General features: G+C 32.3%; 1 protein-coding gene across 1 annotated transcript; it reads right to left on the bottom strand.

Annotated features, from left to right (window-relative positions):
• Positions 1–2,497: 2,497 nt before the first annotated feature.
• LOC120083402 (alpha carbonic anhydrase 7-like) lies at positions 2,498–6,261 on the bottom strand. Its single transcript, XM_039039156.1, has 6 exons — positions 6,086–6,261; positions 4,707–4,924; positions 3,446–3,655; positions 3,189–3,353; positions 3,018–3,071; positions 2,498–2,716 (listed from the first exon to the last, which is right to left on the bottom strand). Exons 1-6 carry the CDS (start codon positions 6,177–6,179, stop codon positions 2,624–2,626), a joined length of 834 nt encoding a protein of 277 aa, XP_038895084.1. The 5' UTR covers positions 6,180–6,261; the 3' UTR covers positions 2,498–2,623.
• Between the last annotated feature and the right edge of the window lie 12,026 nt (positions 6,262–18,287).

The raw sequence follows: 18,287 nt of genomic DNA, 5'->3' as shown, positions 1-18,287 counted from the left end.
TATTATTTTGTAAGGTAATTGATGTGCATGAAAAAGTAAAAGAAATATATTGAAACTATTATAAATATCATGATATTTGTGTAAAGTAGATACCCATTCTTAGTGTCAAAGGATCAAACATTTGCCACTTATTCCATGTATTGTCCATGTGTCAAGATTACACACTATTTTAGTGTTCATGTAATTCACCTCTTACTTGTCAAATTATCTATAAATAGTGGCATTTTGTGAGTTTTGTAAAAGAGTGCATATTGGCGAACAATACTAATAATTTGGAGCCAATTTCTTCTTTTAATTTCCTATTTTTCATTTTCAAATTTTAGTTATTTATTTTATATATTATATTATATTTTTTCTATATTCGTGTTCCCGTTGTGCCTTGTTTTGCTACTTAATTTTACAACACATTACCAGCACGAGCTTCTATCGTTTCCCCTACTGAAGGTATGTCTTTTTTCTCATCTTTATCATAATTAATAAATTAAATGTTATTTTGCATATATTAAATTTCTAATATAAATGCAATGTTTTGTGGTAGTGTTACAATGAAAAACCTTACGAAATTAGAAATCGCAGCCCTTGACATTATTGACGATAATTATTTATCATGGGTGCTCGATACCAAAATCCACTTGGATGTTATGAACCTTAGAGAAATAATTAAAGAATGAAATATAACGACCAGTCACGACAAAGCAAAAACTATGGCTTTTACTTTGTCATGATCTCCACAAGGGATTGAAAGATCTCCTAAGATAAGAGTTTAAGGTATCTTACAATCAAAGATCCCCATATCTCCTAGAAAAAATTTAAAGAGGGGTATGATCATAAAACTACGAAGTATCTTACAATCAAAGATCTTCGTATCTTGTGGAAAAATTTAAAAGAGGGGTATGATAATAAAAAAATATATATATTATTCTTCCTAAAGCTCGTTATGAGTGGATGCATTTAAGGCTACAAGATTTTAAATCAGTAAATGATTAAATTAGGAAAATCAATAAGTTGGTTCAAAATTTTTGTTATACGAAGAGAAGATTATGATGTTGATATGTTAGAGAAAATATGTTTTACAATTCATGTCTCGAATATGCTCCTACAGTAGCAATATCAAGAGAAAGGTTTTAAAAACTATTTTGATGTCTTCTCCTGGCCCAAAAAAATAACGAGTTATTGATGAAAAATCATGAATATCGACCAACTAGAACAATACAATTCTCTAAAGTAAATGTTATGAATTTTAATAATAATCGTGGTTGTGGTTGTGGTCATGGTCGAGATCATGACCGTGGTAGAAGAATAAGTAATTTTTTTTTTCATGGTAGACGTTATAATCATCCAAATTTCAAGAGTTACACATGATGATGATCATAAAGAAAAATCTCCTCAAGATAAGAGTTTAAGAAATATTGAACAGAAATGCTTTCGATGTGATATGATTGGTTATTTAGCACATATATGTCGAACATCGAAACATTTAATTGTGGAAGGAAAAAGAGAAAATCTCCTCAAGCTTTTCTGAAGGAAAAAGAGAAAATTGCGGAAGCAAATTTTACATACCAGGATAATGATATATTTTACTCATTCCGTATGATAAATTTGGATGCAGCGGACTTCCTGGAATCTCCTAATAAGAAAATTAGCACTACTGATGACATAGCAAGTGTTTCTTTTGAGTTTGAGAATATTTAGTATTAATGCATTCAGTTTTTTTTTTCTATCTTCATGTTTTTTTTTAGTGAATGTTAACTTTGAATATTCCAAGTGTCTTTTTTTCTATTTGTAATTATTTTCTTTTAATGAAGAAACATTGATCATTTTCATATGTTATGTTATCTAGTAAATCAAAGAGAAATCTTCTATGTTTTAAAGATATACGTTGCAATTGTTATCATATTGAGACCGATAGAAAAAATAAGATAGAATATATTTATATTAGATCTATTGTGTCACATAAAAAACTATGCTAGAAAAGTTATCTGCTTTATCTCTTGATATATTATACTCATATACGAATAATTGAAACATATGCAACATTGAACCTAAAGTTCATCAATCCAGACATATTTACAATTTGACATAATTGAGTGGGTCATCCAGAATCTATAATTATGAGAAGAATTATCGAGAATTCATATGGACATTCATTGAAAAGCTAAAAGATTATTGAATCTAATAAATTATAATGTGATGCTTGGGGTATTATATATCATGGAAATTTGGCCATGCTCTTATATCATGAAAATTAATTTTTCTTCTTATGGCACCAGTTTAAGACGCACATAGATTTAAAGGGTGGGTTAATTGCATTCCATGATATAGGCTGAAATTTGGGGTATGATATAATTGATAAATAACCTTGTTATTCTATGCATAAGCCACATTTATTCTGCAAGAAAAGTTTAATAATGTTCCCTAATTTATGCTGAAATTTGAGGACGTCACATAACAATTTGCACATCATAATCAAATAAATTGATTAATATTCAGTATTAAATTCAAAAAATGATTTTATTGTTGAGTATATTATAAAAATCATAACATTTTTATCATATCTAAAATAAAAACATGGTATTGAGAAAGAAAGATGAAGAAATATTTGTCATATGTATGTGTTTATGAATCATTCTTCTCCTCCATCTATGTTTGATTTGATTCGAAGTTGAATATTCCGATTATTGAGAGGTTGTAAAGGCCTTGCATTAGTGTTCGAGTCCTGCACATACAAAGTGTAATTAAAATAAATAAACTCTGAAAGTGTTCAAGACGAAAATATTATAAAACTTAAAATATGCCTTAATATAATTATACTTTTCACGAAATCAAATTATAATACTAACACCCAATTAGATAACTATTTAATTTTTTCTTTTTGGTTTTAAAAATTAATCCTAGCTATATCCTCTTGTTTTCTTACATTCTATAAAAAAAAAAAACAAAAAAAAAAAAACAAAATGGTTGCCAAACGAGATCCAAAGTGTTATCAAATGTAACCTTTTAAAAGCTATGTCACTTACATCATGAACAGCCACGCGAAGCAACTTTACTTGTTCGGGTGCAACAGTTCTAATCTGAAAAATACATAAGAATATAATTGAGATAGAAAAACAAGACACATTATGGAATAATGGAATAGCTTATATATATAAAAAAAAGATTAGAGATGGAGAGGTTTTATTGGAAAATACCTTTCTCACCAAAGTCCAAAGTACATTCTGAGAACAAGGAGGAACCGTTAAAGAGCCAATATATCTATAATATAAACTGCTTCGCATCTTTAGCAACGATGGATTGACCACATTCAATACTTTATGTTTCTTTGTATGTGATATTTCTTCCAAATGTTGTTTCATCTGAAAAGGGAAGCAACCAATATCAAATTGAAAACTTTGTTAATTAGATTAAACCTAATCTTTAAATGGTATATTAGATTATGAAACTTTACCCTGGACAAGAAGTAGTCACGTCGTCCAATATTATAGAGAATTCCAATGACAGCAACCTTTCCGGTTTGGCTTTGGTGCACTAAGTGAGCTTCTAAAGCAAACCTTCTTCCATTGATAGTGTGCTCAGAAGGTGAGTGCCAATGAATTTGTCTTAGAAAATATCGAGTTCCATTTACTTCCATATGTCCAGCCTTACCACCCCATTTCAACTGCACTCATCACAATATACATATAAAATTTAGATTGGACTAAATTACTAAAACTTAAGAGAATTTGTAGCCATGGCTAAAAATCATATTTTTAGTCTATGTTTAATAATATTTGGAAATTTTTCACCGATAGAAAAAATGTAAAACTATTTACAGAAATAGCCAAAAAAAAAAAAATACTGATAGACACTTCTATCAGCGTCTACCTCTAATAGACAATGATAGACTTCCATCAACCTCTATTAGCCTCTATCAAAGAAGATTAAAATTTTACTATTTTGTGTAAATAGTTTTCCTTCTTTTTCTAATTTTGAAATCCCCATTATGCCAAAGCTAATTAAATATGAAGGCGAAATAGGATGTAGATAAACTGATATGCTAATCCTAAAGGTATTTTTTAACTTTTGTTTTTTAAGCTATGGAGATTCATTCGAATTTTTAGCCATCAAAACAAAAAAACAAGTGCAAGTTTTGAAGTTAAGTGGTATTTTGAAACAAAGTACTAACGGGTTCTATCTGTATGTAATGATAAGGGTATTTGATTTTTTTTCCTAAAATTAATGGGTATTTTTTAAACCAAAAAATCTAACAATTTACGTTAAAAACTAACAACAAGCGTATTTTTTAACTTCTTTTTTAAGTTCGAAAGTATATTAAAGAAATTTTGAAAGTTCAATTTTTTAAATAAAGTACAATGTTCGTGATATTTTCTATAATTTAACCTAAATATTTTCATCAAGTTGAGTATAACATAATTGGCTAAGCTATAATGTACATATTTTAAAGGACAAACCATAAAATTTGAATTAGATACGGTTGAAATCGATTTTTTTAAAAAAACTAACAAAAAATGTTATTAAAGCTAATTCAAAGCTAGTTAAATATTATCATCAAGTTGAATATAATGAAATTTATTAAGATATAATTTGTATGTTTTAAAAGATAGAGATTGAAAGTTGAATCAAATATGGTTTAACTCAAAAAATATGAATGTCTCTTTTAAGAAATAAATAAATAACACAAAAACGTTAGCTGATGTTATTTTCGTTACCATTATATCATGTCCTCTGTTCTTAAGAGTTGCATTGGATGGTTTATAGTTGATCTTGAGGTCCGTAAAATGAGATACAATACGGACTCTTCTATTCAACAAATCAATAGGAGATTGCATGCGTCCATTCTTGCAGTTATGCCATTCTCGTTTAAGGTCTCCCCAATGTGCAGGTCCTTTCTTTCCCTTGTTATTATAATCAAATTCTTTCTGATTTTCTGCATGCATACGAAAGAGAATCAAATGAAATGGTAAGTAAAGTCCATTTGTCTTTTGATTTTTTTCCAAAAATATTGAAGTCAAATTAACCTTTGTTTTTATTTGGAAGAAAATCGAAATATTACTACGAAAATGGCATTTTGGAAATCAAATGCAATCATCGCATAAATTTTATTGGCTTTTTCAGTTGACTTTCACTCTAATCATTAATTCTCTATTTAATAATAAAATTAAGAAAAATATTCATAGATAAAAAAAATGTTAAACTATTTACAAAAATTAAAAAAAAAATATTACTATCAATGGTAGATTTCTATTAGTTTTTATTACTAATAGACACTGATAGACTTCTATGAGCCTCTATCAGTCTCTATAAAAAAAATATTAAAATTTTACTAGTTTGTGTAAATAGTTTCCCTTTTTTCATTTTGAAAAATCCACCAATAATTATTTTATAAAACTTTTGCCACCAAATTTTGCTTAAATAAATAAAGAAAAATAGAGTAAGATGTGGATGATAAAAAAACTACATATAATAATTATTGTTGTTGTTATTACTGTTATTATTGGTACTATCAATTCAATTTCATCCATTGGATAAAAAAAAAAAAAAAAAACTCTTTTTTATATGCATATGCTTTTCTAAATAGAAACTTATGTTTACTATCAACATTTTTGGATTTATTCAAAAATCATTTGCGTGTTCCTTTTAATGTTTTTATAATTTACAAAAACACGTATTATGTAATACTCTAAATATCTCAAAAAAGTATTCGAGAGCTAGAAGTCATCAAAAACTCACTTGAAAATCAACATAATACATACGTACACAACATCAATATTTAAATCAAAATGAAAGTTATCAAAAGGGAACTTAGATAAATAGAAAATGACAAAAAGAAAGACAAACCACATTTTTTATACATGAAATTTGGATTTCGTGTCTATATATGATCTTTATGAACTTTGCAAATGAACATTCTTAGTTTTAAATAATAGACCATTTTTCAAACATTATTAAAATGGTTTATTTTAAAATTTTGCAGACAAATAAGCACCAAATACAAATCTCAATCATCTTTAATATAGTTTGAGACATGAAACCAATAAGAGAATAACCAAGAAAATTAATCTTATAATAAGAGAGGCATGACTCGTACCAACTTCTTGAGACATTGCAGGCCATGAAACCAAAAGAAAGGCACAGAAAAATGAGCAAAACAACACATGAAAGCTGAGCTTCTCCATCTTCATATAAAAACTTTGATTTCTTCTTCAAATTCTTCTTTGTATAACCAAGAAAATCAAGCTTGTTGTGACTTGTGGATGTTTGAGAACCAAAAACTTGCCTATTTATAAGGCCAAAATTTGAAGTGTGAATCCATAGAAATCTGAAGCTTCTGAGTTTCTTCTTTCGTCAATTTCAACTAAATTTTGAAAAAAAATGAGAAAGGAAATGAATTCTTCGATCGTCAATTTCAACTACACCACATATATAAATAATTAATGAACATCGGAAAGAAAACGCTGCAATACAACTAAATAGGTTGGTCCTTGAGGTTTTTGTGTCTAATAGGGGATAGCTAGCACATTTGTGAGGTATTTTCATAGGATTTATTTATTTTTTAGTCCCAATGATTTATTGGCTATTTTAATGCGAGTAATCTTTTTAATTTAGCACTACAAGAAACTAGATCTTCAATTGCGTTAAAAAGAAAAATGTGTGTAGATATAATGACGTGTTGGAAAAAAACGAGGAATGGCTATAGTGGCGTTTTTTATGACGAATATTGTTACCAACGCTACATAATCAATTGATAACTGATATTAAATGTTCGTTATGCAGACTTATTTTTTTCTAATAAGGGATAGCTTTAATATGACAACATTACAAATTTAACATTTACTATCTATGTTTATAATAGATTACTATCTGTGTCTATCATAAAACAAATAGACACAAATAGTAGTCTATCATAGTCTATCGCACATAGACAAATTTTATTGCGTTTGTAAATATTTTGATTCATTTTCCTATATAGGAAAATAGTCCATGTTAAAAATGTGATCACCCTTGAATGTCGAATAGGGCTCCACATTAACCCCTACAATAACAATTTTTTCAATGTGGATCACCTGTCTATCATTTTATTGTTTTAACGTTAATATTGACTAACATTAAAGCCAAATTTTATACTAGTGAATTGGAATATAATATAGTATCTAAAGGATTCAACATGCATTTTAAGTAATTAAATTGTATCGAAACGTATGTAAACATTGAATTTTTAGGTTCCGTTTAGTAACCATTTTGTATTTTGTTTTTTCTTTGAAAATTAAGCCTATGGACACTACTTCCACCTCCAAATTTCTTCCTTTGTTATCTACTTTTCACCAATTATTTAAAAAAAAAAAAAAATTGAGAACTTAAAGAAGTAGGTTTCAAAATGTTTTTTTTTTTTTTTTTTTTTGGAATTTGGCTAAGAATTCAACCATTGTACTTAAGAAATATGCAAATCATGGTAAAAAATATAGATGATCTAAACTTAATTGTCAAAATAAAAAATGAAAAAAAAAAAAAAATGATAACCAAACGAGACTTAGCAATCGAAAATCTAAATATTGAGAGATAAAATTGAAAAACCAAGTTTAGCATTTCAATGCTTGGAGTGGTTATTGGTGAAATGTTGTCCTGGCTTCGAGACAATGTCATTAAAGAAGCAATAGATCTTGAATGATAGTGAAGCTTTCGCTTTACATCTTGAATAATTCTCTAGATCCTATTCATTTGATCTACTATATTTGGAGAATGAATTTTCATATTTAGGAGGCCTAAGTATTTTCAAGTGAAGCAATCTTCATTTGAATGTGGAAAGTTACAAGTTCATGATAAGAGATAATCTCACACTTAGAGAGACACTGAAGTTCATTGAAAGAGAGCCTAATACTTCAGAGGAGTTTAAATGATTGTTCACTAATATTCTCAGACTTAGGGAGAGTCTAAGTTTTATTGAAACGAAGCCTCAAACTTAGGGCAAGCCTAAGTGATAATTCATGAAGTTAAGCTATTTGTATGTCATTTTAATTTTTGTATTTACAAATAAGTATAACGGTATAATTGTTTGACTTTCTATTAGTGAAATTTATCTTTTCCTAGGCACACGGTCTCCCAAAACGTAGGAGGTATTGTACCGAACTGAGTAACCTAACTCTGTATTTTTGTTCGTGCATTTTTATGTATTTATCTCTTATGTTCTTGAAATTGTTGTAATCTCGTGCTTAAAAAGTTTTTTTTTTTTAGTTAGATAACATTTATTTCATATATTATACTAATAAATGTCTTATCAATAGTTAGATTGCTTACACAAACATGTTGGTCATGATTAGTTTAATATTTTATGTTTTATTAATTTGATTTACACTATTTTATTTGTTATCTTGTAGAATATAAATATATATTAATTTGAGATTCTTAATAACTTTTCATATGTAATGTTAATTTCAAGTTTAGATTTTCTTATTTATTAAGTATTAGCAAAATGCGGCAATAACTTCAATACATTTCTATATTCAAGCGTATAATTAGCATTTATTTTAAAAGAAATTACAAATAAACAACTAAAAATTCATTTCAATAGATATACAAGTGAGAAAAGTCACTAAATACAAAAACGTTGTTTAACTATTGATGTTAGACGTATTTAAATAATATACATATAATTAAAGTATAGATTATGTAAGTGGATTAATTTATCACATTTGGTTATTTTATTAAATTGGACCCTATTATATGATTTAATCAATTAGGAAATTTATACTTGATAACACAATTTTGGAAACAATTTGAAAATTTAGTACAATTTTAAAATATTTGTAAATATGGTAGATATTAGGGAAATTATTTCAAATGGTAAGACTGTTGAAAATATTTACAAGAGATAGCAAAATTTTAGAACTATCAATGATAGAAGCTGATAGATATTGATAGACTTCTATCGGTGTCTATCAATATCACTAATAGACACTAATTAAAATTTATCTGGGTCTATCAATGTTTATCATGGATAGTTTTAAAATTTTGCTATACTTTATAAATATTTTGTTTTATTTTTCTATATTTAAAAATGACCCTAGATATTAAGTATATATATATATTTTTTTAACTCTCAATCATGCCCAGTTGTAATTGATTCCATGTTATTCAAGTTTTTTCCTTTTCTTTCTCCTTGCGCCCGTGGCTCCCTTTTCTTTCATATTTTTTTCTATTCTTTTCTTTTATTTTCTTTCTTCCTTTTTCTCTACGGTTTAGCTTTCTTCTTTCTTCTTTGTGTTTTTTTCTACGGTTTAGCTTTCTTCTTTCTTCTTTGCTTTTTTTCTATGGTTTAGCTTTTTTCTGATTGCTACATTATACCATTCTCCAAGCCCATTGATTGCTACATTCTCTTAAGTTTTTTCACTCAAAATATTTACACAAACAACTCATATTGATTGATCAACAAGGACATTTGTCGATCTTAAGAGGTAATTATAGATTTCAATGAGTTTATTTAATGACTTTATTTCATTGATTGATAGTTTTTGTTTCTTTTACTTGTGTTTCTCATTTATCGTTCTTTGTTAAACGTAAGATTTAGTCTATCAGTGATAGTGGATATCATTGATAAAAAAAAAAAATAAAAATGTAAGTGATAGCCACTATTAGCAATAGACTTAGCAATAGACCAGAGGTGGTGTTGCTAGTAGAGTAATTTATCGGTGTTTTTGAATAGCAATTGATAGCACATTTCTTAAATTTAAAGCTATCGCTGATAGCAACTATTAATGATATTCACTAATAGCAACATCATTAATAGCAGTTATCAATCATAGCAACAAGTAGTACATTTCTCAAATTGAAAGTTGTCAGTGATAGATACTGATAGAACATTTCTTAAATTGAAAGTTAGCAGTGATAGTAACACACATCTCAAATTGAAAGCTATTACTGATAGTAGTTATCAATGATAGCCACCGATAGAAACTATCAATGATATTCACTAATAACAACATCAATGATAGTAGCTACCAGTGATAGCAACTAATTGTACATTTCTTAAATTGAAAGCTACCATTCATAGCAGCTAAGTGATAGCAACTGATAGTAATTGATAGTACAATTCTTAAATTGAAAATTATCAGTGATAGCAACTGATAGCACACATCTCAAACTGAAAGTTATCACTGATAGTAACTATCAGTTATAGCCATTTTTAGCAACTATCAATTATGTGAGAGTTTCTGAACCTAACTTAGATTGCCAAACAGGACGCAAACAATCAGCAGAAATAAAACGAAAATAGTAAAGAACACCAAGATATATAGTGGTTCGACCAGTTTGGTCTACATCCACTTTAAGAACCAGCTTGAATTAATTTATTAACGAGCAATAAAGGAATTTTACAAATTACAGATAATCAACAAATTCACCAATCTGTAATTTCAGTATCCACTAATACCGAGAGAGATCCGCACACAACGTTGCATCTGACCACTGAGAACAACCTGCTCAAAACAGCCCAAATAAATTTGCCACCCGCCTCTGACCGGAAACAGCTTCCACGGCGAACTTCTCAGACTAGGCCGCGACACCCGACCTCGGCACCCACCAGACTGTAACTGATTTAAACCAGTCGAGAACCAACCGCTGAAATACGCAAAAACCGGCCGCTGACTGAAACCACCCGAGCACGCCGCGGATGCACGCCAACTGAACCACCCACGGTCGGACAAAATCAGAACCGGCCGCTGGCTGAAACCACCCGAGCACGCCGCGGATTCACACCAACTAAACCACCCACAGTCGGACGAAATCCGAACTCCAATCTTTGTCCCAGGCAGCTTCGAACTCCAATCTTCGTCCCAGGTAGCTTCTCATTCTTCAGACGGCTGCTGTTGCACCGAAATCACCCAAGCGACTCCCTCTCTTCAACTTTCCGATTTTCAGCCCTATTTTTGGAAAAGAAAGGGATATTACAAAAATGCCACTATTCATTATTTACAAGAATGCCATTGGGCCTTTAAATTTCCAAAAAACTAAAAAAAAACCCACTTAAATACCTTGTTATTTTCTATAAATCTCCCTCATAACAATAATATTTAAGTGTCAAGCTGATTCTTCAATCTTTCTATCATCCAGATTTAATATTCAGCCCATCTAATAGGTATTTGAACCTATGGGCTGGAAAAACCTTAGTTAACATATCTGACAAATTCTTAACTGTATGAACCTTGGCCAGTTCAATATTTTTCTAGGCCACAACTTCTCTGATAAAATGAAATTTGACATCGATATGCTTAGACCGTTCGTGATGAGATGGATTCTTCGCAAGATGAATAGTACTCTGGTTATCACAACGGACAATAGGAATGAACTCCTGCGACAACAACTCACCAACTATTCTTTTCAACCACAATGCCTCTTTCACAGCTTCACCAACTGAAATATACTCTGACTCAATAGTAGACAAGGCAACAACTGATTGTAGAGCAACCTTCCAACTGACCACATTACCAAACAAACGAAAAATGTGACCTGATAGAGATCTTCTTTTGTCAAGGTCTGCAGCATAATCTGCATCTGTAAAGCCTTCCAATAGTGCTGATTTATCACAATCCCTGCTAAAACACAATGATATACTGACACTACCTTTCAAATATCGAAGCACCCATTTAACTGCATTCCAATGCTCCTTCCCAGGATTTGACATAAACTTATTTATCATACTCATAGCATATCCCAAGTCAGAACTAGTACAAATCATCAAATACATAATACTTTCAACAGCATTACAATAAGGAATGTTAGCCATCTCTAACCTTTCTTGTTCAGTAACAGGACACTGAGATGAAGAAAGCCTAAAATGAGATGCTAAGGGTGTTGAAACTGCCTTACAACCAGAAATATTATACTTCTCAAGCAGTTTATGCACATAACTCTCCTGCGAAATGGTTAACAAACCTTTCTCCCTATCTCTTTTCACATCCATGCTAGGAAATCCTTTTCAGCTTCACCTAAATCTTTCATCTCAATTCCCTACTCAATCGTTTCTTGAGATCACAAATTTTAGAATAATCCTTAGACACTAGAATCATATCACCTACATACAGAAGTAGATAAGTATATGTACCTTTCTGAGATAGTTTCCAGTACACGCAGGCATCATAAGAGCTTCTGTGAAACCCCTGCTTCAGAAAAAAGGTGTCAAACCTGATATACCATTGTCTCGGCGATTGCTTCAGTCCATAGATGGACCTGTGAAGACGACAAACCATGTTATCCATTCCTTTTACCTCATAGCCGTTAGGTTGAGCCATGTAGATCACTTCCACCAATTCACCATGAAGGAAAGCTGTGGTAACGTCCATCTGTTCAACAAACATATCAAAGTGAACAACAATAGATAAAATTAATTGAATGGACGAATGCCTTACCACCGGAGAGAAAATCTCATGAAATTCATCTGTTCAACAAACATATCAAAAATAAGAGCAAGGATGCATCAAGTAGCAAGCATACAGGGGATTCTAGTGCAGCAAATATTTCTGATGGGTATGATTCAGCAGAATTTTTTATGGTGTTCAGCAGGGACATTCAGAATGCTTGGATCATGGATTCAGGGTGCACGTTTCACATGACTCCTAATCGGGATTATTTGATTGACTTTCAGGAAAATGATGGGGGATCAGTTCTGTTTGGTGATAATGGTGCTTGTGATGTAAAAGGAATTGGGTCAGTTCGAATTGCAACACATGATGGTATGATCAGAATTCTTACAAATGTAAGGTATGTTCTATAACTCAAACGAAATCTAATTTCTCTAGGCGAATTAGATAGAGCAGATTACTCTTATAAATCTAATAATGGACTTCTAAAGGTTATCAAGGGTTCTTTGGTCAAGCTGAAGGGGACCTTGAGGAATGGTCTTTATGTGTTTGAAGGTACTGTAGTTTCAAGTTGTATCAGAGCTCCAGTTGATCCAAAGAGGTTGTGCGGTAGTGTGTGCTGACATATTCTTTGTTCAGGTTTTTTTGTTGGAATTAATTTGATGGATGGCTTCGATGTCTACATGGTTCGAAGTTGTTAAATTTGATGGGAAAGGTGATTTCGGGTTATGGAGGAAAAAGATTAAGGCTATTCTGGTACAACAAAAGGTAGCCAAAATCTTAGACGAAAATAACCTTCCACCAACAATTACAGAAGCTGAAAAAAGGGATATGGATGAGATGGCCTATTCAACAATAATTCTGTATCTGTCAAATGGAGTGCTTAGGCTAGTAGATGAGGCCAATACTATAGCAGAGTTGTGGAAGAAATTGGAAAGTCTTTATTTGATCAAGTCTTTGCCAAATAAATTATATCTAAAGGAAAAATTCTTTGGATATAAGATGGACTCAAGTAAAGGCTTAGAAGAGAACCTAGATGAATTCCAGAAGATTATAGTTGATCTCAATAACATCGGTGAGAAGATGTCCGATGAAAATCAAGCAGTTATTCTTCTGAATTCTTTGCCAGAATCGTATCGAGAAGTTAAGGCAACTATTAAATATGGACGGGATTCATTGTCCATGGATATAGTGTTGGATGCCTTGAGAACAAGAAATCTTAAGATTAAAAAGGAACACAAGGATAGAAAGTTAATCATGGCCAGAGGCAGAAATGAGAAAAAGAACGGAAAACTTAATAGGTACAACGACCCTCAAACTATCTCCACAATGGTATGATATTGTCCACTTTGGGCATAAACCCTCATGGCTTTGCTTTTGGTTTCACCCCAAAAGGCCTTATACCAATGGAGATAGTCATTCTCACTTATATACCCATGATCCTCCTCTTATCTAACTAATGTGGGACTTTGGTCGCATTCCCAACAATCCTCCCCTCGAACAAAGGACCACTAAGCCTCCAGTCATCCATCCGTCTAACTCATATCTAGGCATAGAGTTCAACCACGGATCACACCAAGACTACTTCCAAGGCTCCACTTTGGTGGCATTCCCAACAATCCTCCCCTCGAACAAAGGACCACCAAGCCTCCAGTCATCCATCTATCTAACTCATATCTAGGCTAACTCCTTTTCACCCGAGCATACCACCTATCCAATAGAGTTCAACCACGGATCACACCATGACTATTCCAAGGCTCCATCTTTATTTGGCACCAAGGATTCTACCGAGCATGGCTCCATCTTTGTTCGGCATCGAGGATTCTAACGTGCATGGTTAATTCAGGAGCATGGCTCTGATACCACTTAATAGATACAACGACCCTCAAACTATCTCCACAATGGTATGATATTGTCTACTTTGAGCATAAACCCTCATGGTTTTGCTTTTGGTTTCACCTCAAAAGGCCTCATACTAATGGAGATAGTCATTCTCACTTATATACCCATGATCCTCCTCTTATCTAACTAATGTGGGACTTTGGTCGCATTCCCAACAAATTATATTCATCGATAGCAGCATCACTGATAGCAGTTACCAGTTGTAGCAATTAATAGTAATCATAAGAGAAAATATTGTTAATGACTAGATTGTAGAACCCCCCACACACAATTTTGTTAGAAATAGAAATCAGTAACTATAAATTTGTAAAATTGGAGCTTTAAACACAAATAATACATAACAAAGGTTTAAAATTTACACTACCAGTAGAGAAAGAGAGTTAGAGAAAGGAGGAAAAAAGAAATTGAAGTACATAGGTGATGAAAAGGTCATTACTATCTTCTGGAATAAGTTTGGCCAAGTGATGTAAGTGACAACACCGACCATTGGAACGCACTAAAATTGATTTGAATGCTACAAAAATATATTGTTATTTGTTCATATTTTATTGGATGTTCTTTGGGAGATGCAATAATTACTATTCCTTTGACAACCTATGAGTATTAACAGTGCTCGTAGGGAACAATTAATTCATAATTCTCCAAGGAAGCTAGCTAAAAAAACAAAAAACTGAAATGGACCTTATGCATCATATTTCTAAAAGGAATACCATAACTGAATCTTTTACATTCTTTATCATCCAAACTATTAATGTATAGGACCAATAGAAAGAAAGTCACCTAAACGTCTTCAGAACAAAGTAAGTCTTAACTTCTTACGCATCCAAAAGCACTTATCAACTAATCATCATTTAAAAGATAAATGAAAGCATCCAAATCTTTAACCTACCTATATCTTCAAAGATAACATAAATCAGCAAGAAGACACATACATTTTTTAGAAGATAAAGCTAATCTTCATACCAAATAAAAGCACAACTTTTAGTGAGAATAAACCTAATATGTTAGAAAAAAACGTGGAGGACAAATATGAAAAATGAGAGATATATTTTCTATTCAACTAAGCATGCCTTTATATAGGCTTACAAACATAACCATAGGAATGCAAATGGTTTAAAGCTATAAATGTCATCAAATGCTCATAACTCACATAACTCCTATAACTCAAAAATCATTATTGGTTAAAAAAAAAACTAAAAATCACAAAACTCAAAAGTCACACTAAATGCCATAAATAAAGCTTAATAATGACAAACTTTTCAACACCCCCCTTAAACTTGATTTGTTACACCAAGTAAACTCCTTATTTTAATGAAAGTCTCAAACTTAAGGGGTTTTGTGAAAATGTCCGCCGCTTGGTCTTGTGACTTGATATATTTAAGTTCCACTTCTTTCTTTGTAATGCAATCCCAAATGTAGTGAAATCAGGTATCAATGTTCTTGCTCCTCCCATGAAATACCGGATTTTTGTCTAAGGAAATGGCTGATTTGTTGTCAACAAAAATCTCCATTTGACCTTCCATTTGAAACTTCAACTACTTCAATAAGTTTCTTAACCAAATTGCATGACATACACATGAAGTTGCTGCGACGTACTCTACCTCGCATGTTGATAATGTGATTATGGGTTGCTTTTTTGACATCCATGTGAATGCCATTTCACCAATAAAAAACACAAACCCCGTAGTGCTCTTTCGATCATCCAAATCACTACTCCAATCACTATCACAATAACCAGCAATATCAAAATTGCTAGAAGAGACATAGGAAAAACTATACCCAATCGTCCCTTTGATGTAGCGAAGTATCCTTTTTGCCATTTTGCAATGTGTTGCTATCGGTTCCTCCATAAATCGACTAATAATTCAACCGAATAAAGAATATCCGGTCTTGTACATGTCAAGTATCTCAAACTTCCAACCAAGATTTTGAAATATGTAGAATTTACCTTCTCTCCTCCATCTTGTTTGGTGATTTTGACTCCACATTCTATCGTTGTTCTAACTGGATTAGCATCGTTCATATTGAACTTTTTAAGCACTTCTTTAGCATAGCCCTCTTAGGATATAGAAATCCCATCTTCACCTTGTTTAACCTCGATCCCAAGATAGTAACTCATGAGACCAATGTCCGTCATTTCAAACTCCTTTTCCATCTCTCTTTTGAACTCATCAAACATGCTAGGATTATTTTCGGTAAATACTAAATCATCAACATATAAACAAATGATTAGTATGCTTTCACTTTGCATTTTGATGTAGAGGGCATGCTCATAAGGACACTTCATATACTTCTTCTCTTGAAAGTACTTGTCAATCTTCGAATTCCATGCTCTTGGTGCTTGCTTTAAACCATAAAGTGCCTTCTTCAATTGAAGCACTTTATCTTCTTCACCCTTGACTTCATAACTCAATGGTTGTTCCACATAGACCTCTTCCTTAAGAATTCCATTCAAGAATGCCGATTTGACAATCCATTTGGTGTATCTTCCAATGATTATGAGCTGCTAAAGCAATAATCAAACGAATAGTTTCAAGGCGAACAACAGGGGCAAATACCTCATCATAGTCGATACCATGTCGTTGCCTATACCCTTTCACCACTAGTCTCGCCTTGTGCCTCTCAACATCACCATTGACTTTTCTCTTTGTCTTGTATACCTACTTCACTCCGATCGGTTTGTGCCCTTTTAGAAGCTTGGTCAACTCCCATGTGTCATTTTTCTCTATCGCTCGAATTTCTTCATCCATTGCATTCTTCCATTTCTTGCTTGCAATGGCTTCTTGGAAACTAATAGGCTCACAATCATCAAAAAGACAATAGAGAATTATGTCATTTTGATTTTCATTTACCTCATTAAGTTCCCGTAGACTTCAAATTCCTCTTGGGCCAATTTCGTTCTCCGAGTCGCTGGATGAACCTTCAGATGATGATTCGATAGGTCGAATGAGGTGGCACTGAAATGGGCAAACCTTCACCCATTTCATCTCTAGTCGGCTTATTTTCATCGTCTTCTCCAAAATATGGAAGGAAATCATACTCCTCCTCTTGTATATTCCAATCCCAAGAGGCTTCCTCATCAAAAACAACATCACGACTAATCATTACCTTCCCATTCAAAGGATTGTAAAGACGATAACCCTTTGAACTTGCACCATAGCCGATGAAGATGAGTTTCTCGCTTCGATCATCGAGCTTGGTCCTTTTTATTCTGACACATAAGCATATGCAATACTCCCAAACACCTTAAAGTGACCAATCCCGGGCTTTCTTCCGTTCCATGCTTCTTGAGGCGTCTTGTCAAGCACACTTTTGGTTGGTGCTTGATTCATCAAATAAATCGCACAAGCTACGACCTCCGCCCAAAATTCCTTCAGCATCTTCTTTGTCTTTAGCATGCTTCTTTCCATGTTCAAGATTGTCCGATTCTTCCTCTCCACCACACCATTTTGTTGCAGTGTCCTTCGGACTGTTAACGGATGTCGGATGCCTTTTTCATCACAAAATTTTTTGAACTCATTTGATGTGAATTCACCACCTTGATCGGTTCTCATACACTTAGTTGTAAGGTTGCTTTCATTCTCTACACCTGCCTTAAATCTCTTGAAGATTTCAAATACTTCTAATTTTCCTTTGAAAAAGCACACCCATGTTTTTCTAGAAAAATCATCAAGAAAGAGAAGGAAATATTTACTTTTACCATGAGACTCTGGTTTGATCATTCCACATACATCGGCATGGATGAGTTCTAAAGGCTTCTTTGCTCTTGTCATAAACTCCTTCGGAAAACTACTTCGATGATGTTTGCCAAGCAAACACTCTTCACTCACTTGGTTTGGCTTGTGAATGTGTGGTAAACCTTGCACCATCTTCTTCTTCGACAAATCTTCTAGACTTCCAAAATGGAGGTGCTCGAACCGTAGATGCCATAGCCAAGAGAGATCTTCATAACACGTCTTCAAGTATTTTGGAACATCATTACATATATTCAAAGGAAACATTCGGTTTTTGGTCATGGAGACTTTAGCAATAAGTCTC

Source organism: Benincasa hispida, chromosome 8 (assembly GCF_009727055.1).
Source record: "Benincasa hispida cultivar B227 chromosome 8, ASM972705v1, whole genome shotgun sequence".
Lineage (NCBI taxonomy): Eukaryota > Viridiplantae > Streptophyta > Magnoliopsida > Cucurbitales > Cucurbitaceae > Benincasa > Benincasa hispida.
This window is presented reverse-complemented; position numbering and strand designations above follow the sequence as displayed.

Bases quoted from the DNA above. Each gene is read 5' to 3' on its own strand.
- LOC120083402 (XM_039039156.1), bottom strand. From the start codon at position 6,179: ATGAAGATGGAGAAGCTCAGCTTTCATGTGTTGTTTTGCTCATTTTTC. The intron at 4,925-6,085 runs GTACGAGTCATG...GTATGCATGCAG, and splicing joins TGCAATGTCTCAAGAAGTTG to AAAATCAGAAAGAATTTGAT. The intron at 2,717-3,017 runs GTAAGTGACATA...TTGTATGTGCAG, and splicing joins TTCGCGTGGCTGTTCATGAT to GACTCGAACACTAATGCAAG.